The sequence below is a fragment of the Dermochelys coriacea genome, chromosome 3 (assembly GCF_009764565.3).
Source record: "Dermochelys coriacea isolate rDerCor1 chromosome 3, rDerCor1.pri.v4, whole genome shotgun sequence".
Taxonomy (NCBI): domain Eukaryota; kingdom Metazoa; phylum Chordata; order Testudines; family Dermochelyidae; genus Dermochelys; species Dermochelys coriacea.
This window is the reverse complement of record NC_050070.1, coordinates 131360008-131381396: the sequence shown is the minus strand read 5'-3', so window position 1 is coordinate 131381396 and position 21389 is coordinate 131360008. Positions and strand designations below refer to the sequence as shown.

The window sequence follows — 21389 nt, the reverse complement described above, 5'->3', positions numbered from 1 at the left end:
GTACTGTAGGTGTTGTGGGGTTTGGAGTTTTTTTTGTTTTTTTAAAAGTGTAATTAAAAAAGAGGGCAAAGAGCACCAGATACCCTAGTTTCTTAGATGTTATAGAGCAAGAAGAAATGAGATATACAGTTTTTTTGCCTTCTTACTTTAATAAGGATAATATTTAATAAACAAGGTTATAGGGATAAAATCAAGGCTAATCCACCACAAACAAATGCAACGCACTGTGTCTGAGATTATGATCTAGGGGTGTTTACCAGACTACAGTTCTGCTATGCCTACCTGGTCCCATGAGAAGGTAAGATGCTGAAAAGTACTGGAATCCTGCGTTCCAAAACAGATAGTTAATAAAGCAAAACTGTTAGGCCTAATCTCAGGCTTTCCCACCTTTGCAGTGTCCTTTTTAATAGCAAAGCAAAGTATTAACCTTGCAGTAGAGTAGTGATAAAACATCTTGGCCAGCTCATCGATGGAAGAGAGATTACAAACTCAGTGAGTCCTTCAGCAGGTTAAAGTAATGTATCAAACATTACAAAATGGTATGTTCACATGTAAAAGACCTCACTGGTCACTGAAAATAAGATTCTCTGTCTTTTTCTTTTGTTTTAAAGGAAATGAGCTGTTTCTCATTTTTATTGATAGCACTTGTTTGGGATTCCTCTGATCAGTAATGCTGGTTGTCCACATGAAACAGAAGGAACTTCAAGCACAAATCTGTTTAAAATACGTACAGGCTTCTTAGGTGCAGAAACCCATGCAAACCACAGAGAATAGATATTCCAGGACCTCTGCATCCTTGCACAATATAGAAAATGGATTTTTTTTTTTTTTTTTTTTTACTGAAACAGGTGTTGAACTCATTTGACCCAGAAATGCTACTGATCTGACAACTATGCTACTGCAAGCAAATCCAAGTAAAACAAGATGCAAAACTAAATTCCATGCCACTTGGAGCATCTCTAGTTTTATATAGTTGATCTGTATGTAAAAATTTATGGGTCCAGACTGCATTCTCTCAATACAGCAATCATGATGTTAACCCAATACACCATTGCATAAATGCTGTCAATAAAAATATAAAGCTTTCTAACTAATAAATAAAGCACAGCCAGGAGACACAATGTGATGAAATGTTAGAATTAATGCATGAGGTAGGACTGCTGTTTTTCCTCCAATTGTGATATGAAGCATGAAAGACGTTAATTTAAATGTTGGCAAAAAAAGTACAAAGGAACAAAATAACAGTGTTCACATCTGGTTAAATAAAAGACAAAACTTGTTTCCTGTTTTCTTCCTAGCCATGACATTTTTACTTTTATAATTTCCCATATTTTCCATCAATTGGCGCTGGTGGAATATACATCACTTCTGTATATGTATGTCATCAGATCAAGAGGAAAAAATAAACTTTTTATAATTTTGTACCTGTAGCAAAAGTTTGTATTTTTTGAACTGGAAACAAAAAACTTTTTTTGTCTTTTAGTCTAAGTCTGACTGTATTAATATCCTTTTTGGAAAATGTGACGTATGAGTTTATGCTGTTTTACAGTTTTTAAATAAATTCTTAATACACTGCCAACAAATTCATCGATGGTGCCTGGTTTATTATTACTGATAAATGGCTGTTATAAAGTTCAAGTTGCACTCGTACAATGCAACCAACTATTTGGGAAAGTTAGCAGAAGAACCTGCTGATTTAATGACAGGGGAAAGCTGAGGAAATTCACCTTCATCACACAATTATTCATTTCCCAGTTTAGAACACTTATTAACTTCCAAGGCAGGGAATGAATCCTCCCATCAGCTGTGTATTTTTGTATGGTTTGCATTGAACATTTGTGAAGTGTATTCAAACATGTTGTTTAGCTCAATCTATGGCTAAGAGACTTTTGGATGGTTTCTTACTCTCCAGAATTTCTCAAATAAATTATTGAAATAGGCAGGGTACAATAGTAATTGTAATATTATGAAAGTAGGTGACCTGATTGCCAGAAGCTGGGAACGGATGACAGGGGATGGATCATTTGATTACCTGTTCTATTCACTCCCTCTGAAGCACCTGACATCGGCCACTGTCAGAAGACAGAATACTGGGGTAGATGAACCTTTGATCTGACACGATATGGCCGTTTTTATGTTCTTAACACCTTTGGGCTCTACAGAAGTCATATTGCATGCAAGAGGTCCTGTGTGTGCAGGAATGGTACAGTTCCTTAAGAAGAGAAGTGGTTTATACTGTAGGGAGTACTAAGCCTGCAGCCACATATAAAGTACATGAAACTGCATATTCAGGCTAGCAAGGGACTGAGAAATGCTGTGGAGGCAGCAAACTTAGCCCTTGGGAAAAGGAAAGTACCTCACATTCCTTATGAGGCTTCCACAGTTATTAATGACAGGTTTCAGAGTAGCAGCTGTGTTAGTCTGTATTCGCAAAAAGAAAAGGAGTACTTGTGGCACCTTAGAGACTAACAAATTTATTTGAGCATAAGCTTTTGTGAGTTACAGCTCACTTCATTGGATGCATTCAGTGGAAAATACAGTGGGGAGATTTATATACACACACACAGAACACGAAACAATGGGTTTTATCATACACACTGTAAGGAGAATGATCACTTAAGATGAGCTATTACCAGCGGGGGTGGGGGGTGAAGAAAACCTTGTGTGGTGATAATCAAAGTGGGCCATTTCCAACAGTTGACAAGAATGTCTGAGGAACAGTGGGGGGTGGGGGAGGAAATAACATGGGGAAATAGTTTTACTTGTGTAATGACCCATCCCCTCCTAGTCTCTATTCAAGCCTAAGTTAATTGTATCCAGTTTGCAACTTAATTCCAATTCAGCAGTCTCTCGTTGAAGTCTGTTTTTGAAGTTTTTTTGTTGAAGAATAACCACTCTCAGGTCTGTAATCGAGTGACCAGAGAGATTGAAGTGTTCTTCGACTGGTTTTTGAATGTTATAATTCTTGACGTCTGATGTGTGTCCATTCATTCTGTTACGTAGAGACTGTCCAGTTTGACCAATGCACATGGCAGAGGGGCATTGCTGGCACATGATGGCATATATCACATTGGTAGATGCGCAGGTGAACGAGCCTCTGATAGTGTGGCTGATGTGATTAGGCCCTATGATGGTGTCCCCTGAATAGATATGTAGACAGAGTTGGCAACGGGCTTTGTTGCAAGGATAGGTTCCTGGGTTAGTGGTTCTGTTGTGTGGTGTGTGGTTGCTGGTGAGTATTTGCTTCAGATTGGGGGGCTGTCTGTAAGCAAGGACTGGCCTGTCTCCCAAGATCTGTGAGAGTGATGGGTCGGCCTTCAGGATAGGTTGTAGATCCTTGACGATGCATTGGAGAGGTTTTAGTTGGGGGCTGAAGGTGACAGCTAGTGGCGTTCTGTTATTTTCTTTGTTGGGCCTGTCCTGTAGTAAGTGACTTCTGGGTACTTTTCTGGCTCTGTCCATCTGTTTCTTCACATCAGCAGGTGGGTATTGTAGTTGTAAGAATGCTTGATAGAGATCTTGTAGGAGTTTGTCTCTGTCTGAGGGGTTGGAGCAAATGCGGTTGTATAGTAGAGCTTGGCTGTAGACAATGGATCGTGTAGTGTGATCTGGGTGAAAGCTGGAGGCATGTAGGTAGAAATAGCGGTCAGTAGGCTTTCGGTATAGGGGGTGTTTATGTGACCATCGCTTATTAGCACCGTAGTGTCCAGGAAGTGGATCTCTTGTGTGGTCTGGTCCAGGCTGAGGTTGATGGTGGGATGGAAATTGTTGAAATCATGGCGGAATTTCTCAAGGGCTTCTTTTCCATGGCCCACCTTGATTATCACCACAAACGGTTTTCTTTCCCCTCCCCCATTCCTGCTGGTAATAGCTCATCTTAAGTGATCACTCTCTTTACAGTGTGTATAATAAAACCCATTTTTTCGTGTTCTCTGTGTTTGTATATAAATCTCCCCACTGTATTTTCCACTGAATGCATCCGATGAAGTGAGCTGTAGCTCACGAAAGATTATGCTCAAATACATTTGTTAGTCTCTATGGTGCCACAAATACTCCTTTTCTTTTTACAGTTATTAATATTATTAAGCAACGAGCTCTGGTGGGAACACCTTGGCAGGACATGGTGGCTGAACTCAAGCATAAAGACAGGAAATCACAGCATCAGCATAGTGTTCTGTAGGAGACCTAGGTTTGATGCCCCACTCCCTGGCTCCATAGGCTAGTAAAAGGTGGGTGTGGAAGAAACCGGTGTTGGAAGAGGGAAGACTCAATAGTGACAGCTGCAGCCTTTCCGGGGATTGTCACAGAGCTTGTGGTTAGGATGTGAGGGCTGTAAGATAGAGCAGTTAAGGAAAGGGAACCTCTCAATTCCAGCAGGATGCAGATTCCCCCTCCCTCACCCAGAAAGAAGGCAGAATAAAATAATTTATCACCTTTCTTTTGCTGCTAATCCAGTCAGTACTGGTTATACACTGCCCACATATCGTGTTTTCTACCACCAACACTGTCTCTATTGCTGTTCCATTGCAAGAACCTACCCCAGCCCCTGCCATACACACAGTTTGAAAATTACAGCCATATAGGAAATCAAAGAAAACAATAAATGCACTGTTCAAGTTGCACAGTGAAACATTCAAGTCAGCATATGACAAAGGACAGGCGAGGTAATCTCTTTTATTGGACCAGTGTCTGTTGGTGAGAGACACAAACTTTTGAGTTTACACAGAGCTCTTCTTCAAGCCAAGAAGTGCTCTGTGTAGCTCGGAAGCTTCTCTCTCACCAACAGAAGTTGGTCCAATAAAAGAAATTACCTCACCCACTTTGTCTAATATCCTAAGACCGACACAACTTACAACATTACATGCGAAGTACAGGATGAACATGCAACCACCCACTGCCCCCTTGCATCCATGCATTAGTTACATGTTTTCTCAATACAAAATGAAATGCATAAAAAAGTTAAGGTTTCACAGCAATGTTTACTTGGTGGCATTGTGCATTACATAAGTTTCACCATTTTTACTTAACAGCAATTAAAACTACATACTGTATTTAACCAGAAACACCGAGTTCTACATATGTGAAATATAACTACCTGAAGAGTTGCTGTTGAAATGTTATACTGACAAACAGTATGAGTATATGAGAGCTTTCAGTCATAATACAAGAGGAAGAATTAGGCTTGTGTGTTCAATCTTTTGCATTTCCTGAGTGTAATGCTTTTATGAGCAACTATAACATTGTTAGTTTTGGCACTTAATTTTCTAGGGGGTTTTTTTGTAGGGAGGAGAGGGATTATATAAAGAAAAAAAAATTGCATCCCTGCTGCTCAGCTCCTTAACAGATCCCACAAGGTTTGCGCTCCAGTTCTGCAAAGATTAGGAGCTCCGTATGACTAAAGCTTTGCTCCTGCATAAATTTTAAGATGGCTCCACCCCTATAAGCTTCCTTAGCTCACTGGGGTCTAAGCATCCATAAAGTTCAAGGGATCTAAGCAACTGAAGCCAAGGAAAAAACCCTTGAGCTACCTTAACTCAAAGGTGGAGCAGAGAAGAAGTGGGCTGGAGGGTTTGGCAGTGAGTGCGAAAATTCAAGTTATAACGTAGCAAGGAGGCGAAACCCAACTGCTGACTTAACCAATTTTGAAACACAAGCACGTGGCTCTGCAGTGAACTCATCTCTGAGCATATAATGTCAATTTAACATTTTCAACCAAGCGTGCTCAGTAGACAATGCTCAATATGCAAAAACGACTCATTTTCTGCATACCCAAGTTAGCCCAAACAGATAAGCAATTTAGCCTTTGTTTCGAACGGTGGTAAAACTGACTAAAGAAATCACTGCTCAAGGACTGCGCAGAGTTTGATTAAGGCATAAGCATGTGCCTGTGACCCCCACCTCAGGAGTTAGGCAATTGTTAGGATCGGAACTCTCATTTTAAAATAAAAAAAAGAAAAAGTTTCTAGCCCTCAGGGTTGCAAAATAGCCCTTGAAAACATGAACAGAGTAATTAATGCAGTGATGCTCTTCACACAATGTACAGTCAGTCAATCTGTGGAACTCTTTGCCAGAGGATGTTGTGAAGACCAAGACTATAACGGTTTCAAAAAAGAACTAGATAAATTCATGGAGGATAGGTCCATCAATAGCTATTAGCCAGGATGGGCAGGGATAGTGACCCTAGCTTCTGTTTGCCAGAAGCTGGGAAATGCGTGACAGGGGATGGATCACTTGATGATTACCTGTTCTGTTCATTCCCTCTGGGGCACCTGGCATTGGCCACTGTCGGAAGACAGGACACTGGGCTAGATGGACCTTTGGTCTGAGCCAGTATGGCCATTCTTATGTTTGCCTGAGTTAGTTGAGAACCCTAAGCAGTAGCTACAAGAGGTATGAACTGCCCCTTGCATTCCAATGGGGCATAAAAGCCAAGACCCTACTTTGGGGGACTGTCCCAGCACCACCCCTGCAGAGGACAACCCCTTAATAAATATGCCCTGGCTGTTGGGATGAAGTACTGGGAAGCCCCAGCTGCTGTCCCTTCTCTGGGGAGGTAGAAGTGGGTGCACCCCTTCTGCCTCTGCTGAGGAGAGGACAACATACAACGCCACTCCTGGGGAGAAGGGAATGCCATGCCATGCTGATGCCCCTGCTTCAGAAAGAGAAGAGCTGCACTGGATAGCTTTGTCATGGCTTCCACATGGCCCGAGACTGCCTTAATCCATCCCTGGTGCTGTGCACGTATGAAGTGTGCTTTCTGAACTGTCATTACTGAGCCAACTGCCTGCCAACTGTCACCAGGACATTCAGAAGCATGGACTCCACAGTGAGGGTTATTCTCCCTGCTAAGCTTGAGTTGCCCACCTATGGTTGTGTTTCAGTGCAAGAGCTGTTTAAAAAAAAAAGTGCAACCATCCAAAAAATGTTATTTTTAAATAGGAAAGCTTGGGCTATTTCCTCACTGTCCTCATACTCACAAAAAGCTAAACTTTTTTGCTTCAGTTAAAAAAACCCTAACATAAGTCACTTTTGCATTGAGACAACACTCAAGTAATTTTCAGCTCGCAAAGTGAACAGTTCTCAGACTAATAAAGTACAACACCTTTGTTAGCCAATGAAAATAATAGTTTACTTGCCATTAGGGAAAAAAAACCTTATTTTTTCTTACTCAGAATTTATGATGTAACAATGTATTTTATGTTCTCCCCAGAGTGGAAACTGGGTGATGTTGAGATAAAAAAAACCAAAAAAACAAAAAACCCCAAAGTATTGCAACATGTATTAAAACACAGCAAAGAAACATTGGCTATGTAGACATTTTTTAATTAAGAAATTAATTCTAGCTCATTTTCAGTTTTGATGTGGTGTAACAACTTCATTTAATCGCTTTTGATGATTTAATTTTCTTTAGATCACTACCTCTAAGAATCAAGGTCCCATTTGTAAATTTTCCAACCTGTCCTGTTGGCAAAATACTGGCTGCTGATTTTTTCTTTTTGGATTTCCTAGGTTTAAAGAAAAAATTAGGATAAAGAAAAGTCATCATCCAAAGCATCTGCAAAAAATGCTATATTTAAGGTGAAAATACACCTATTTCATAACCTATAATAATGCAATAGTAGTAGTTTGAAGTTTATTAATGTAGTCTTAGCTACAGGCCATTCCATCTAATACATTAAATAAACACAAATTTTAAATGGACACAAACTCCAAAAATAGGATACAAATTTTAAAAACAACAAATTTAAAATTAGAAGGTTAGCGCTTCCCTAAAGTCAGTTATAACTTTAAATCAACCACCCCTAAAACAACATATACAAAAATCAGAAAAATATTAGAAGTACATTATTTCAGTTTAGGTCAAAAGTAGCCTTTTTCATGTACTTTTCCCTTATTTTTATGGCCCTAGTTATGCCATGAATATGTTTTGAAAAGTTTTACAAATATATAGCCCAATCCTGCAAACACTTATGCATGTGATTAACTTTTGACTTACTAACTTAACCATATACAGATATTAGGATAAATAAAATCAGAAAGCATAAAGGCTTTTAGAGAAATACAGAAATGGTTCCAGTGAACCAACTACATTGTAATTAAAAATGCAATCACACCTTCTGAGCATGTCATGTGGTTTTTAAAATTTATCCTGCAAAACATTTCCTCAGGGACAAAAACAATGCCCTGTTCTGTAAGATGGGGTGGAAGGCACTAGATTTCACATCAAGTGCCTCACCTTACTCTCAAACCACTATTTCAAAACCTTTTGACAAGTTAGGGCAGAACTAAGGCAGTTTAATTGAGAATGCTTAAATTAGCAAGTTTAAAAGGTTAGACAAAACAAGATCACAATGTTGCAGTGAGGAGTTTCTAGAATGTATATGAAAAAATAGGCTCCATTTTGATATGCACAGCTTTTGGCCTAAGACTGCATTTTTAATTAGAGGCAATTCACCAGGAAAGCTTAAGCAAAAGCAAGTTTGCTATCAATACTTAGTTAAAATGTCTCACCTCTGCTCCTGACCTTTTTTCTTCTTTTTCTTGATAGAATCAGATTTATATTCCTGATATCAGATTTAAAGATAAATGTTTCAGTGGAAAACGAACAGATGCTCCTGGCTGAACAGCAGTCCAGAACATAAAGGCTCCTGCATATTGTGCGTCTAGGGAGCGGACTGTTTCATGGTGGCTTAAATAATGGGCCGGATCTTTGATGGTGCTATGCAGATTTACATCTGCTGAGGATCTGGCCAAATGTAATTAGGCACCGTGCAGTAAAAATCCGCTAAAGTTAATTCTGTTTCTTTTGAAAGATGGAAGTGATACTGCTGGTTTGATTTAAAAACAGTTTGTCAACTTTAAGGGTGGGCTGGCAGGCAGGAAATTGAACTAAATATATTATCCTAAGTCTGCATCCTCCATAATCATCTGAACAATCCTCACTGATGGGAACAGCTTTGCTAGAATCAGGACAAATAACTCATGGGAGTAAATGAAGTAATGAGCTCTAGGCTCCCCTCCTAATAAGGCGATCTGTTTCACAATTCCACGAATGGACAAGGCAGTTTGCAAAGACCAAGGAAAAGGATTTGATCGGCATCAACGGCCGCTCCACTAAGTTACCAAAAAGTCCTCCCACATCTCTTGCAATTTACAAATATAAGCTCTGTAAAGCTTACTACAAACCTCAGTGGATCTCCCAACCCTGCCACAAAACCTTGGGGGGAAAGGAGTAGGGGGAGAGAGGTGAGATACATGCTCCCTGTTCCATAGGATGGCCTCTCTATTCCTGTTAGAATCCTCTACAACCCCCACTCTTGAGGCTAGATATAATGGCTGCTGTCCTTCTGATAGGATGGGACGCTCTGTAGAAGATCATCAATACCACAGTATAATCTAACGCAGGGGTCGGCAACCTTTTAGAAGTGGTGTGCCAAGTCTTCATTTATTCACTTAAATTTAAGGTTTCGCATGCCAATACTACATTTTAACGCTTTTTAGAAGGTCTCTCTCTATAAGTCTATATAACTAAACTGTTATTGTATGTAAACAAGGTTTTCAAAATGTTTAAGAAGCTTCATTTAAAATTAAATTAAAATGCTGATCTTACACCGCTGGCCCTGCTCAGCTCGCTGCCAGCTTGGGGTTCCGTTCACCTAGGCCGGCAGCTGGCAGAGCAGGGCCTGTGGCCAGGACCCCGGCTGGCAAGGGGGCGGCAGCCAGAACCCCAGACCAGCAGTGGACTGAGCAGGGCCGGCGGCTGGGACTCCAGACCACTCAGCCCACTGCCGGTCTGGGGTTCTGTCCGCGGGCTCCTGCCAGCCAGGGTCCCGGCTGCCGGCCCCACTCAGCCTGCTGCTGGTCTGGGGTCCCGGCCTTGTCCACATAAAGTAGGTACCTACCTTCTCCCTGGTTCTTGCCATTCTTTGCACTGAGATGAGGGTAAGAGTGCGCTGAGAACAGGGCTGGGGATGAAGAAGCAAGCTGGGGTTGGGGTGCAGGGTCTGGCTAGGAGCTAGAATGAGGGAGGGGGCTCAGGGTTGGGGCAGGAGGTTTGGATGTGGAGCGCTCACCTGGGCAGCTCCTATTTGGTGCGAGGGGTGCAGGTGGGAGAGTGTGTGTGTGTGTGTGTGTGCAGGAGCTCCTGTTTGGTGCTCAGGGTGGGGGGTGCAAGAGTCAGGGCATGGGGTGTGGGGGGGGCTGGTATGTGTGGGAGGGTGCAGGGGTCAGGGCAGAGGCCTGGGGTGTGTGGGGGTGCTCCCAGCCCCCTGCCCTGAGCGGTTCACGGCAAGGGACTGGAGGGAATATGCCGAATCCACCCCCTTCCCCAAGGTCCCCGGAGCAGAGAATGCGCTGCGGCTCCGCTTTTCCCTCTCCCCTCCATAGCAAGGGCCGTCAGCTGATCTGCCACAGGGAGGGAGAGGAGGAGGGGCAGGAACCCAGCATGCTGGGGGAAGAGGTGTGGGGAGGGGGAAGCCTGCCTGCCCTGCAAGGAGAGAGCAGTGGGCAGAGAAGAGCAGGCTGGTCAGGGCAGGATTTTTAATGGCAGGCTGCTGTCTGCTGGGGTAGGCAGACAGCAGCGTGCCATTAAAAATTGGCTCGCATGCCGTCTTTGGCACGCGTGCCCATACGTTGCCGACCCCTGATCTAACGGGTTGCAGCTGACTGGAACAATATCCTCCCATCTTCAAGGCAGAGCACCAGCCCAACTAACAAGAGACTGGAACTGTTAATGAAACCTGGGTCATTATCCCATTAAGCTACTGGGCTCGTTGCGACCTGCCCCTTGTTATTTTATAGGAAACATTGCATACAAACCATACTATGATCTTCTTTCTTCACTGTTTTCTTCTCTTTAATTTTCTGTTGATAAATCTTGTAGTTCAAATATTCCTTTTTCGGAGGCTGCAGTGAAAAAGATGAGTAAAGCTATCATTGCAAGAAAGATTCAAACATATTCTGAAAATCTACATGTTTCTACATAGAATCAGCTTCCATGAGGGCCTGCAAAGGAAAACAGAATAAATAGATTTTGTGTCCTTTTTGGGGAGTGGACACGGGGGGGCTTATTAAGAAAGGTTTCCACACACTCCTCCCAATAAAAGAACCCCCAAAATCAAACAAACCCTAAAAGAAAAAGGTTTTCTGCTTATTGTTTTCTTTCCTTTTTTGGTGGTAGTTTCTTTGACTACTTGGAAATGTAGATGGAAAGCTCTCTCAGGCCTTAACGGAAACACTGCGAGAAAAACTAAGTTCAGTAATGGTTAAAAACATGCACAAAATTCACTAAATAAATTTAAAATGGCCTCAATAGAAATCACTTTCCCTCTCAATCATATTTTCACTTCCTGGGTATTTCTGATGTCATATACCTACTAATTCTCCAGTCATCCAAAGACTCATCCAACGTAGACAACAACAGGGGTGTGATTTAAAAAATCATTTTAGAAAGAGACAAAAACCAACATTTTGTACCATCATTATATACCTTGGCTCCGAGCATGATGGCACGTTCTTGTTCCAATATCCGCTGTTCTTTCTTTTCATATCCAGTGATTCCAAACCTGTGTACTTCCAGACGGGCCTAAAACGTTACAGAAATTTGAAACCATTTCAGAAAAGGTATGAGCTATCACAAAACAATGGTCAGCACACCACAAAGGAAATCCATTCCAGAGAATGCTTAACAAATGTTTGGCAAATCAACATAGTTATAAAATAAGACTAATCAAATTTGGTACTACTGTGGAACATCTATCATTACCTATTTAATTTTTTTCTCTGGGTACACATACAGAGGGGGAATTAGTAAAGACACATTTTTTTACTTTAGTTTAATAATATAACTGAAGAACAAAGAGGGAGAGGAGCTATAAGAAGCTCACACAGAGTGAGCCAGTGACCATTCGTTAGTGGCTACAAATACATTAGAAAGAAGAGGACATGGAACAACTGTGATACATCTATCTTCAAAGAGTGCCCTATGCAACAGCTGTAGCAGTCCTCTGACACGCCTGCACCAAACAATTATTCTCGAATGCTCTGTTTGCAAAAGATAAACTTATCTAAGAACATTTCAAATTGGTTTCCGCTTTAACTTTCCCAATCAGACAAACACAAACACACACACACAGCAATCATCATCATTAGACAAGCCAGAGTAACTTACTTTTTCTAAGTTAAATTCTTGTCCATCCATATTTTTCTCTGGAATAGCCATCTTTGTCTATAAAGAAAAGAAAATGTTTCCATTTCAATCTGACAACTAGCGGCGATGTAAAATGTGTGCTAATAGTGAGAGTTTTTTGAATGGCAATAAAATGCTAGAAAGAGCATAGAGCCTTTCAGCAGGAACCTCTTGTGTCTCTGTTACAATACATGGACATTTTAGACTTTTATATAGAACAATTTTGCATAGTGTCCAGAGTATGAACTCTAAAAATGCACATTTCTTTATCCTGTATGTGTGTTTCTGTTTGATAGTCTTTTACCACTGCGAATGTCACACAAGAAAAATAATCCATTTTAAAAGCAGACTCTGTTCATCTTCTGTGGACGCTGCTATTCCACAATTACTCACTCTAACAATATACAGGCCACATTCTGCATAACAACTGCAATGCAGACTTGCTTTAAAAGTTCAAATTTAATTTGCAGTTTGTCAAAAAGAAAAAAAATACTGCCTGCAAAATACATCTTTACCTCACGTACTGTAGAACTGATCAATGAAATTGTTTTTAATTGTTCACTTTATTAATATAACTTCATAAGCAAAGTTTTATGAATGAAACAACATTCATTCATAAAACCGGTTACCCCAATAACAGGCTAATTGAGTTTCACTTTCAATCCAATTGCTGCTAAATCCCTGAAAACTTACACTGTTTCAACATTGTAACTTCTGTTCACCTTTTGCCATTCCTTACACTTGTCCATACTGTAACTCAAACTCCATTTTAACTTGTCCCAAACTCCATTTTAAAATGCTTACCTCATTTTGTAAAAGCTTGCTGCAACCTTCATTTTTGCAAAATCCTGCTGTAATCTTATTAGTTTAGTTTAGATGTGTGAATGAGGTATAAATGGATGATGGAATCAACCTCCAGCCCCAGCCTGTCCTGATGAAATAAAGTGTAAATACCCAATGGCTGAAGATACAGACAATAGTCTTGACAAAACAAGAGGAGTCCACCCTCAAAAAAAAAAAAAAAGTACAATTGAGGAAACATCAAAGCCATGTCCTAGGCTGAAAGCCATGTCTGCAATGGATGGGTGATCAGTCACACCAACCCAGAGGCAGCGTGACTCAGCAAGACCAAAATGACAGGTTTCAGAGTAGCAGCCATGTTAATCTGTATCCACAAAAAGAAAAGGAGTACTTGTGGCACCTTAGTCTCTAAGGTGCCACAAGTACTCCTTTTCTTTTAGCAAGACCTACAGACTCTGGATTCAAACTAAAGCCTACAAAAAGGATGGGTGAGATGGAAGACTTTGGAGGGTAACATTCTGCTGCCAACATGCAAGGGCATCGGTACATGCCCAACAGAGACCCAGCTCTTTCTTGTGTCCGGCTTTCCTGGCCAGTTAGCTGCCACAAGCTACGAATCCCAGCCACAAACTCAAGCTATATTCAGGACTGGTAATTATACAGCAACTGCAGAACCTGTGTGTGTGTGTATGAACGAATGTGTGAATGAATGTGAAACTGAATGAAATGTTATAGCTATAACTGACTGCCTACTACGATTCTTTTTGTATTCACAATAAATGTGACATTGTCTTATCCCCTTTAATAAGATCCTGCTGGTTTTTATATTATTGATATAACAGTACTTCTATTAATAATTTGTAATAAGGTCACCAAGAAAGAATAAGAAGAGGATATAAACTTGAAATCACTTATTTCACACATTAAATATGGGACACACTGAGTGGTCAAAACAAACTGTACATCAGCAATGGAAAATCTGTGAATCCCTCAAGGGAACAGTGGTACCAGTATCTGCCTGACAACTTGTGGTAATCTGCAAGACAATGCTCAATTTATAGTTGTTTGCAGAAACAAATGTATTAATGTATATAGCCATCTTAAATGATGGATACAAGAGAAAAATCTTATGCAGGAGCACAGTCAACAATGGCAGGCCTATTTAAAAAAAATAAAGAAATCTACTATCAGTTGCCCACAATGAGAACAGTACAAACTACATCTTTTCTGCTAAGCAACTCAGGCACCCAAAGCGTAGATCATTTCAGAGCCCTATGTCTCCTTGGCTTTGTGTGATTTATTTTTTTCCTCGAAAGGTAAAGTTCATGCTCGTGAGAGGAGTTTGGGTGGACAGTCCTGGAAAATGAATAACTTGGTTTAACCAAAGAACTGGCGTAGCAGCAATGCAAGCTTCTCCACATTACCCTGCCAACATGCCTCAGCTGTGACCGGAAGGCTGTGCTGCACGAGGTTCTCCGGGTGCAGACTTAACCAAAAATCCCACAACTCTGAGATGGTTCAGTTGCTGGAGGAAGGAGATGTCATGGCAGGGTATGAAGCAGCACGAATTGAGAACAGGGCACCAACTGTCTCTACACAGGCTATTTTCATGTAAGATTTCTGCTCTTTTCAGGATACAGTACTACTTGCAAAGGTGTGTAATGCATTCCTGTGGGACCCTGAAAGTTTCTCTGTGCATTTCAGATTGGTAATAAATCTCATTGAGTTATTTCAGTTTGTCTTTTTTTTTTTTAAGTTCTTGAGTTTGGCAATCAGGGAGCAGTCACATCAAACTGCGGAACCTCTCTAGGCCAATACACAGACAGCTCCTAAGCAGGCTGATGCAGTATGGTGGCACTCTGGATTGGAAAATTCAGACCATTTTACTGTTTCGTCCACTCAACTTTTACTGTCTAAATGTAAAAGCATTCTTCTCCTTCCCACCTTCTCCCCAGAGGAAGTAGCAAGTCACATATAACTATTCAAACTAGAGCTCAATCTGCACTAGAACACTGAATTCAACCCGCTTTCACATCAAACCTGAATTTCATGCCACATCTCCCCTATGTATCAGGTTAACTCAACACATCAAACCCAAATACCCCTAAACTTTGGCAAAATTCAGATATGAAACGTCACAACTCAACCATCTGATTGCTTGTAATTTTCAGAACACTTTGTAACATGCTATTTGCCAAAACCTTCCATAAGCAAAAACCACAAACACGAAGAAGGAGAAAAGTGTTTGGGGAGGAGAAAAACAATGTAAAGAGATTCCTAGAAACAGAGGGATGAACAGCAGAACCCATCATATGGTTTGCAGCTCTCACAAGCTGTTCATGACTAAGGTCCAAATCCTGCAATGAGCTCCACCTCAGCAGAACCTTGGACTTACAGGCAGTGGAGTTCCATGCAGGCACAGGGTTCCACCCAGGCAAAGCTCATTTTAGCATCAGGACCTTAGAGATTATGGCAATAAACACTACTTTTGAAATAGACATAGAATATCAGGTTTGGAAGGGACCTCAGGAGATCATCTAGTCCAACCCTCTGATCAAAGCAGACCCCATCCCCAATTTTTGCCCCAGATCCCTAAATGGCCCCCTCAAGGATTGAAGTCATAACCCTGGGTTTAGGAGGCCAATGCTCAAACCACTAAGCTATCCTCCCCAGCCACCCCAAAACTCTGTAACTAATTAATAACTGAAGGGAATCTCTTCTAGGCATGGGAGGTAGTTCAGCTGCCAGGCTCTGTCAATCCTTGTCTGCTCACTCTGTCAACGAGTGGGCCAGTTACAGCTAGTTATGATGGTGATTTTTGGGATCTGAACACCATTAAGAAATGGTCTGAGACCACCAAACAACTACAGACCAGGTCTGGATTTGAGCCAACCACCTAAAAGGCTCCATTATCTCATCCCCAATTCCCTGAGCTATCTGCTTCTCCAAACTTGTATACGAGCAGACACAGTACTGACTGTACAAGACTGTGATTCCGAGAAGGGGAAGAATCCTTATGGATGTCATTTCTTTGCCAGCTCACAAGATCAGAGCAGAGCCAGCTGGTGGCTCAGTGACAACACAAAACGTGTACATAGAGTCTGAGAGGCAGACTTTTGTCTTTTTTGTCTCTAGGACGCTAGACCCATCTTTGCTGTTGCTTGTTGAAGACTATGCAAAGCTTTACTTCTGACCTGAAGCAACAAACATATTTCTATTAACAAGTCACTTATAAAAGCTTAACTCATGCTATTTGTATAAGTGGCCTGGGAATACAAGGGGTACGACACATTGTTTTATCTATCACTTGGCAGGCTTGTTTTTATTGTAGTAATGGAAGTTCTATACACTGATTATTATTTAAATTTTTTGTTGTAAATATTGTTAGTCTGTGCAAAGTGCCTGAAGTATTCCACCAGCATTATAAATTTGAATTAATCTGTTTAAACATCTACCTTAAACTGGGAAATTGGACCTCAATCCTACAAACACACATGTGCTTAACTTTACTACTATGAGTTGTCCCATTGAAATCAATGGAACTATTCATAAAGTTAAGCACATGCATAAATCTTTGCAGAACTGGGGCCTTAGAGGTAACCATATTTTTTCACATACAACTAAAAACTAGGGCTGTCAAGTGATTAAAAAATTAATTGTGATTAATTGCACTATTAAACAATAATAGAATACCATTTATTTAATTATTTTTGGATTTGTCTTCATTTTCAATCAAGATATTGATTTCAATTACAATACAGAACACAGTGTACAGTGCTCACTGTATATTTATTTTTGATTACAAGTATTTGCACTATAAAAACAACAAAAGAAATAGTATTTTTCAATTCACCTAATACAAGTACTGTAGTTCAATCTCTTTATCATGGAAGTTGAACTTATAAATGTAGAATTATGTACAAAAAAAACTGCATTCAAAAATAAAACAATGAAAAATTTTAGAGCCCACAAGTCCACTCAATCCTACTTCTTTTTCAGCCAATTGCTCAGACAACCAAGTTTGTTTACATTTGCAGGAGATAATGCTGCCCACTTCTTGTTTACAATGTCACCTGAAATTGAGAACAGGCATTCTCATGGCACAGCATCGCAAGATATTTACATGCCAAAAATGCTAAAGATTCATATGTTCATGCTTCAACCACCATTCCAGAAGACATGCGTTCATGCTGATGACAGGTTCTGCTCAATAACAATCCAAAGCAGTGCGGACTGACACATGTTCATTTTCATCATCTGAGTCAGAGGCCACCCGCAGACAGCTGATTCTTTTTTGTTGGTTCGGGTTCTGTAATTTCTGAATCAGAATGTTGCTCTTTTAAGACTTCTGAAAGCATGCTCCACACCTAATCCCTCTCAGATTTTCAAAAGCACTTCAGATTCTTAAACCTTGGGTCGAGTGCTGTAGCCATCTTTAAAAATCTCACATTGGTACCTTCTTTGCGTTTTGCCAAATCTGCAGTGAAAGTGTTCTTAAAATGAACAACATGCACTGTGTCATTATCTGAGACTACTATAACATGAAATATATTGCAGAATGCGGGTAAAACAGAGCAGGGGACATACAATTCTCCCACAAGAAGTTCAGTCACAAATTTAATTAACCCATTTTTTTTTTTTTTTAAAACAAACTTCAGCAGCATGGAAGCATGTCCTCTGGAATGGTGGCTGAAGCATGAAGGGGCATATGAATGTTTAGCATATCTGACACAAATACCTTGCAATGCTCGCTACAAAAATACCATGCAAATGCCTGTTCTCACTTTCTGGTGACATTGTAAATAAGAAGAGGTCAGCATTATCTCCTGTAAATGTAAACAAACTTGGTTGTCTGAGCGATTGGCTGAACAAGAAGTAGGACTGAATGGACTTGTAGGCTCTAAAGTTTTACATTGTTTTGTTTTTGAGTGCAGCTATGTAACAACAAAAACCTACATTTGTAAGTTGCACTTCCATGATAAAGAGATTGCACTACAGTACTTGATTTAGTTGAATTGAAAAATACTCTCTTTTGTTTATCGTTTTTACAGTGCATTTTTATAATAAAAATAATATACACTTTGATTTCAATTATAATACAGAATACAATATATATATGAAAATGTAGAAAAACATCCAAAATATTTAATAAATTTCAATTGGTATTATTTATTCTATTGTTTATCAGTGCAATTAAAACTGCGATTAATTTTTTTGAGTTTATTGCGTGAGTTAACTCCGATTAATTGGCAGCCCTACTAAAAGCACATTTGGTGAAGGCATAGAGAGCATGTGTGTGTCTGTCTGATGATTCACAGTGGTAAATTACAAAATAAGCTCATTGCCCAGAAAGACAACAAATGAATAATAATACCTTTTACTTCTATGGTGGTATTTTCAGAGCCATCTAAGGGGTTTGGACGTCCAGTTCCTTTTAACTTCAACAAAAACTAGACATTGAACATAAAAACATAAGAACAGCCATACTGGGTCAGACCAAAGGTCCATCTAGCCCAGTATCCTGTCTTTCCACGGTGTCCCAGTGGGAATGAACAGAACAGGTAATCATCAAGGGATCCATCCCCTGTCACCCATTCCCAGATTCTGGCAAACAGAGGCTAGGAACACCATCCCTGCCCATCCTGGCCTATAGCCATTGAAGGACTTATCCTCCATAAACTTCTCTAGTTCTTTTTTGAACTCTGTTATATTCTTGGCCTTCACAACATCGTCTGGCAAGGAGTTCCACAGGTTTACTGTGTGTTGTGTGAAAAAAATACTTCCTTTTGTTTGTTTTAAACTTGCTGCCTATTAATTTCATTTGGTGACCCCTAGGTCTTTTGTTATGAGGAGTAAACAACACTTCCTTATTTACTTTCTCCACCACAGTCATGATTTTATAGACCTCTATCATATCCCCGCCTCAGTCATCTCTTTTCCAAGCTGAAAAGTCCCAGTCTTATTAATCTCTCCTCATATGGAAGCCATTCCATACCCCTAATCATTTTTGTTGCCCTTTTAGTCTTCTAGATGGCTATGAAAATCTCATCCTTAATGCACCTTCCATCCAAACAACCCTCAGTTAATAGATTTAACTGAGGTAATTGAAATCACTACATTATATATTTGAATGTCAAAGCAAATACGGACGAAAATCTTACATTTGTAAGGAAATGTGTTTATAAAGTATTACAGCAACAAATAGCAAATTTGTGGCATGTTAAGAAGTAGCCACTCTGTCAGCAATGTGCATGAAAAAAGGCTAGCCTACTGTGTTATTATAATACAAATAATGGACAAAACACAGTCTACAAATACTGCCAATTTTTTATGACAAAAAACATCAAATTCATCTAGTTTTATGTCAGTGGAGTTTGCTGGGGGCGGGGTTGGCCTAGCATAGTCTCTGCTGTTTCAAGACTTCAGAAAGTCGTGCAACTTAAGGCCAGAAGGGACCACCAGATCATCTACTCTTATCTCCTGTATATCACAGTCACCAACATCACCCAGTACACGCACACTAAACCCAACCACTGAAATTAGAAAAAAGGTATGATACTCCTCAGGAGACTAAACTATTACCTGACAGGCAGAGAGACTAGGAGCCACTGAGGTGTACCACTGCCGGAGGCTCCTGCCAGGAAATTGATTAACTGAGATGTACTCAGATGAGCCAAGAGACCCAGACCTCATGCTGCAGAGGAAGGAGAAACCCCCCCAAGGCCATTGCCAATCTGACCTGGGGGAAAATTCCTTCCTGACTCTACATATGGCAATCACTTCAACACTGAGCATGTGAACAAGAATCAGCCAGCCAAGCACATGAAAGAGAGAATACTCTGTACCACCTTGGAGCCCCGGCCCACCTCCTTTGATCTGAATCAATGACCCATTCATTACCTTTGAAACACTTTCCTGAGTGAGTTCCACTTTAGGTTTCTTCTTTTTACTCCGACCATGAAATGTCACAACTTCCACCTCTGTGGTCTTTCCCTGTTGCGTAGGTTCGGGTGACACAGCATTAGAACCGTTGGTTTCTGGGGTGGATCGTTTTGAATCAACAGAGTCATGATGCATCTCATTTTTCAGTTTTTCAAAGAAACTGGAAGCACTTTTCCTTTTACCTGGGATTGCTGAATCAGGACACGCCGCTCTATCTTCCTTTACTGTTCTGAAAGGCTCTGACCCCATCTTGTTCTCCACATTTTTCTTCTGGATCTCTTTTTTTTCATTTTTAACTAACGGCTCTTCTCCTGTGCTTCAAAATAAACATTTCAGCTTTCTTTTCTCAGGTACCCAATAATCAGACTTTTAAGACATGTAGTGTTTGTTTTCCCCTCGCAACCTTTCACTCTCTTTTGTATAGCTCAGTGGTTCTCAACCAGGGGTATGCATATCCCTGGGGGTATGCAGAGGTCTTCCAGGGGTACATCAACTCATCTAGATATTTGCCTAGTTTTACAACTGGCTACATAAAAAGCAGTAGTGAAGTCAGTACAAACTAAAACTTGACTTGTTTAGACTGCTCTATATACTATAAACTGAAATGCAAGTACAATATTTATATTCCAGTTGATTTACTTTATAATTATATGGTAAAAATTGAAAAGTAAGCAATTTTTCAGCAATAGTGTGCTGCGACACTTGTATTTTTATGTCTGGTTTTGTAAGCAAGCAATTTTTAAGTGAGGCGACACTTGGGGTACACAAGACAAATCAGATCCCTGAAAGGCGTCCAGTAGTCTGGAAAAGTAGAGTGCCACTGGTATAGCCCCGATCAACGCAGATTTACTTGCACAAGGGACCACGGGATGTCTATGTACCACAGTGATGATGGGCACGTGACAGACACATAGTAAAGGCCTGCTAGCCGAGTCAAGGCTAAATGCTAAGCAGAGATAACCGGGGTAGGGAAGGAGGTAACAGAGCTATTTTGAGGAGCCCATGAAATTTACAGCCAAAGGAGAGACTGAGCTCCTGATCTGGGCTGGACGGGGAGGGATCGATCGCTACATGAACATTGCTCGAGGGTCTCTAGGGGAAGGGGATGAAGGGCTTACGGACAAACTTTCTGGGGTCACTGGAACTGCAGGAGCTGCCCTGCACCCTTCCCAGGGGCACAGTGTCTGCAAGGGGCCCCTGCAGCGAGCAGCCCCGAGCCCTGCCTAAGGGACGGTAGCGCCCGGCCCTACACACGCGGCTCCCGCTTTCACCCACCGAGATCATACAGGGAGCCGAGCACCGCGTCCAGCAGACAGCAGCGCGCAGCCGCCTCCGCCTCCGCCGCCTCCTGCGGGCACCCGCCCGGGCGCCGCTTCATCCCCGGGGCCAAGCTCTCCCCCGACCCGCCCGCGGCACGGAAGAGCGAACGAGCGCTCGCACGCGGGGCTTTGGCCGCACG

At 41.1% G+C, this 21389-nt stretch overlaps 2 protein-coding genes across 3 annotated transcripts in view; one reads left to right on the top strand and one right to left on the bottom strand.

Moving 5' to 3' along the window:
- Positions 1-1571, top strand: part of TRIM67 (tripartite motif containing 67) — a 66566-nt gene extending 64995 nt beyond the window's left edge. The window contains exon 12 of the transcript XR_005291826.2: positions 849-1571. The gene's annotated coding sequence lies outside the window, so the exon portion shown is untranslated. The remainder of the gene's footprint in view (positions 1-848) is intronic.
- A 5536-nt stretch (positions 1572-7107) lies between these two features.
- C3H1orf131 (chromosome 3 C1orf131 homolog) lies at positions 7108-21338 on the bottom strand. 2 transcript variants are annotated; one of them, XM_043511335.1, is made up of 7 exons: positions 21206-21338; positions 19889-20246; positions 12170-12226; positions 11489-11584; positions 10819-10905; positions 8512-8564; positions 7108-7505 (listed from the first exon to the last, which is right to left on the bottom strand). In XM_043511335.1, the coding sequence occupies exons 2-7, from the start codon at positions 20177-20179 to the stop codon at positions 7376-7378; spliced, it is 714 nt and encodes a 237-aa protein (XP_043367270.1). In that variant the 5' UTR covers positions 20180-20246; positions 21206-21338; the 3' UTR covers positions 7108-7375. The 2 variants fall into 2 exon arrangements, with proteins under 2 accessions (XP_043367270.1, XP_038250632.1); XM_038394704.2 differs by having other exon boundaries at positions 19889-20241; positions 21206-21336.
- Between the last annotated feature and the right edge of the window lie 51 nt (positions 21339-21389).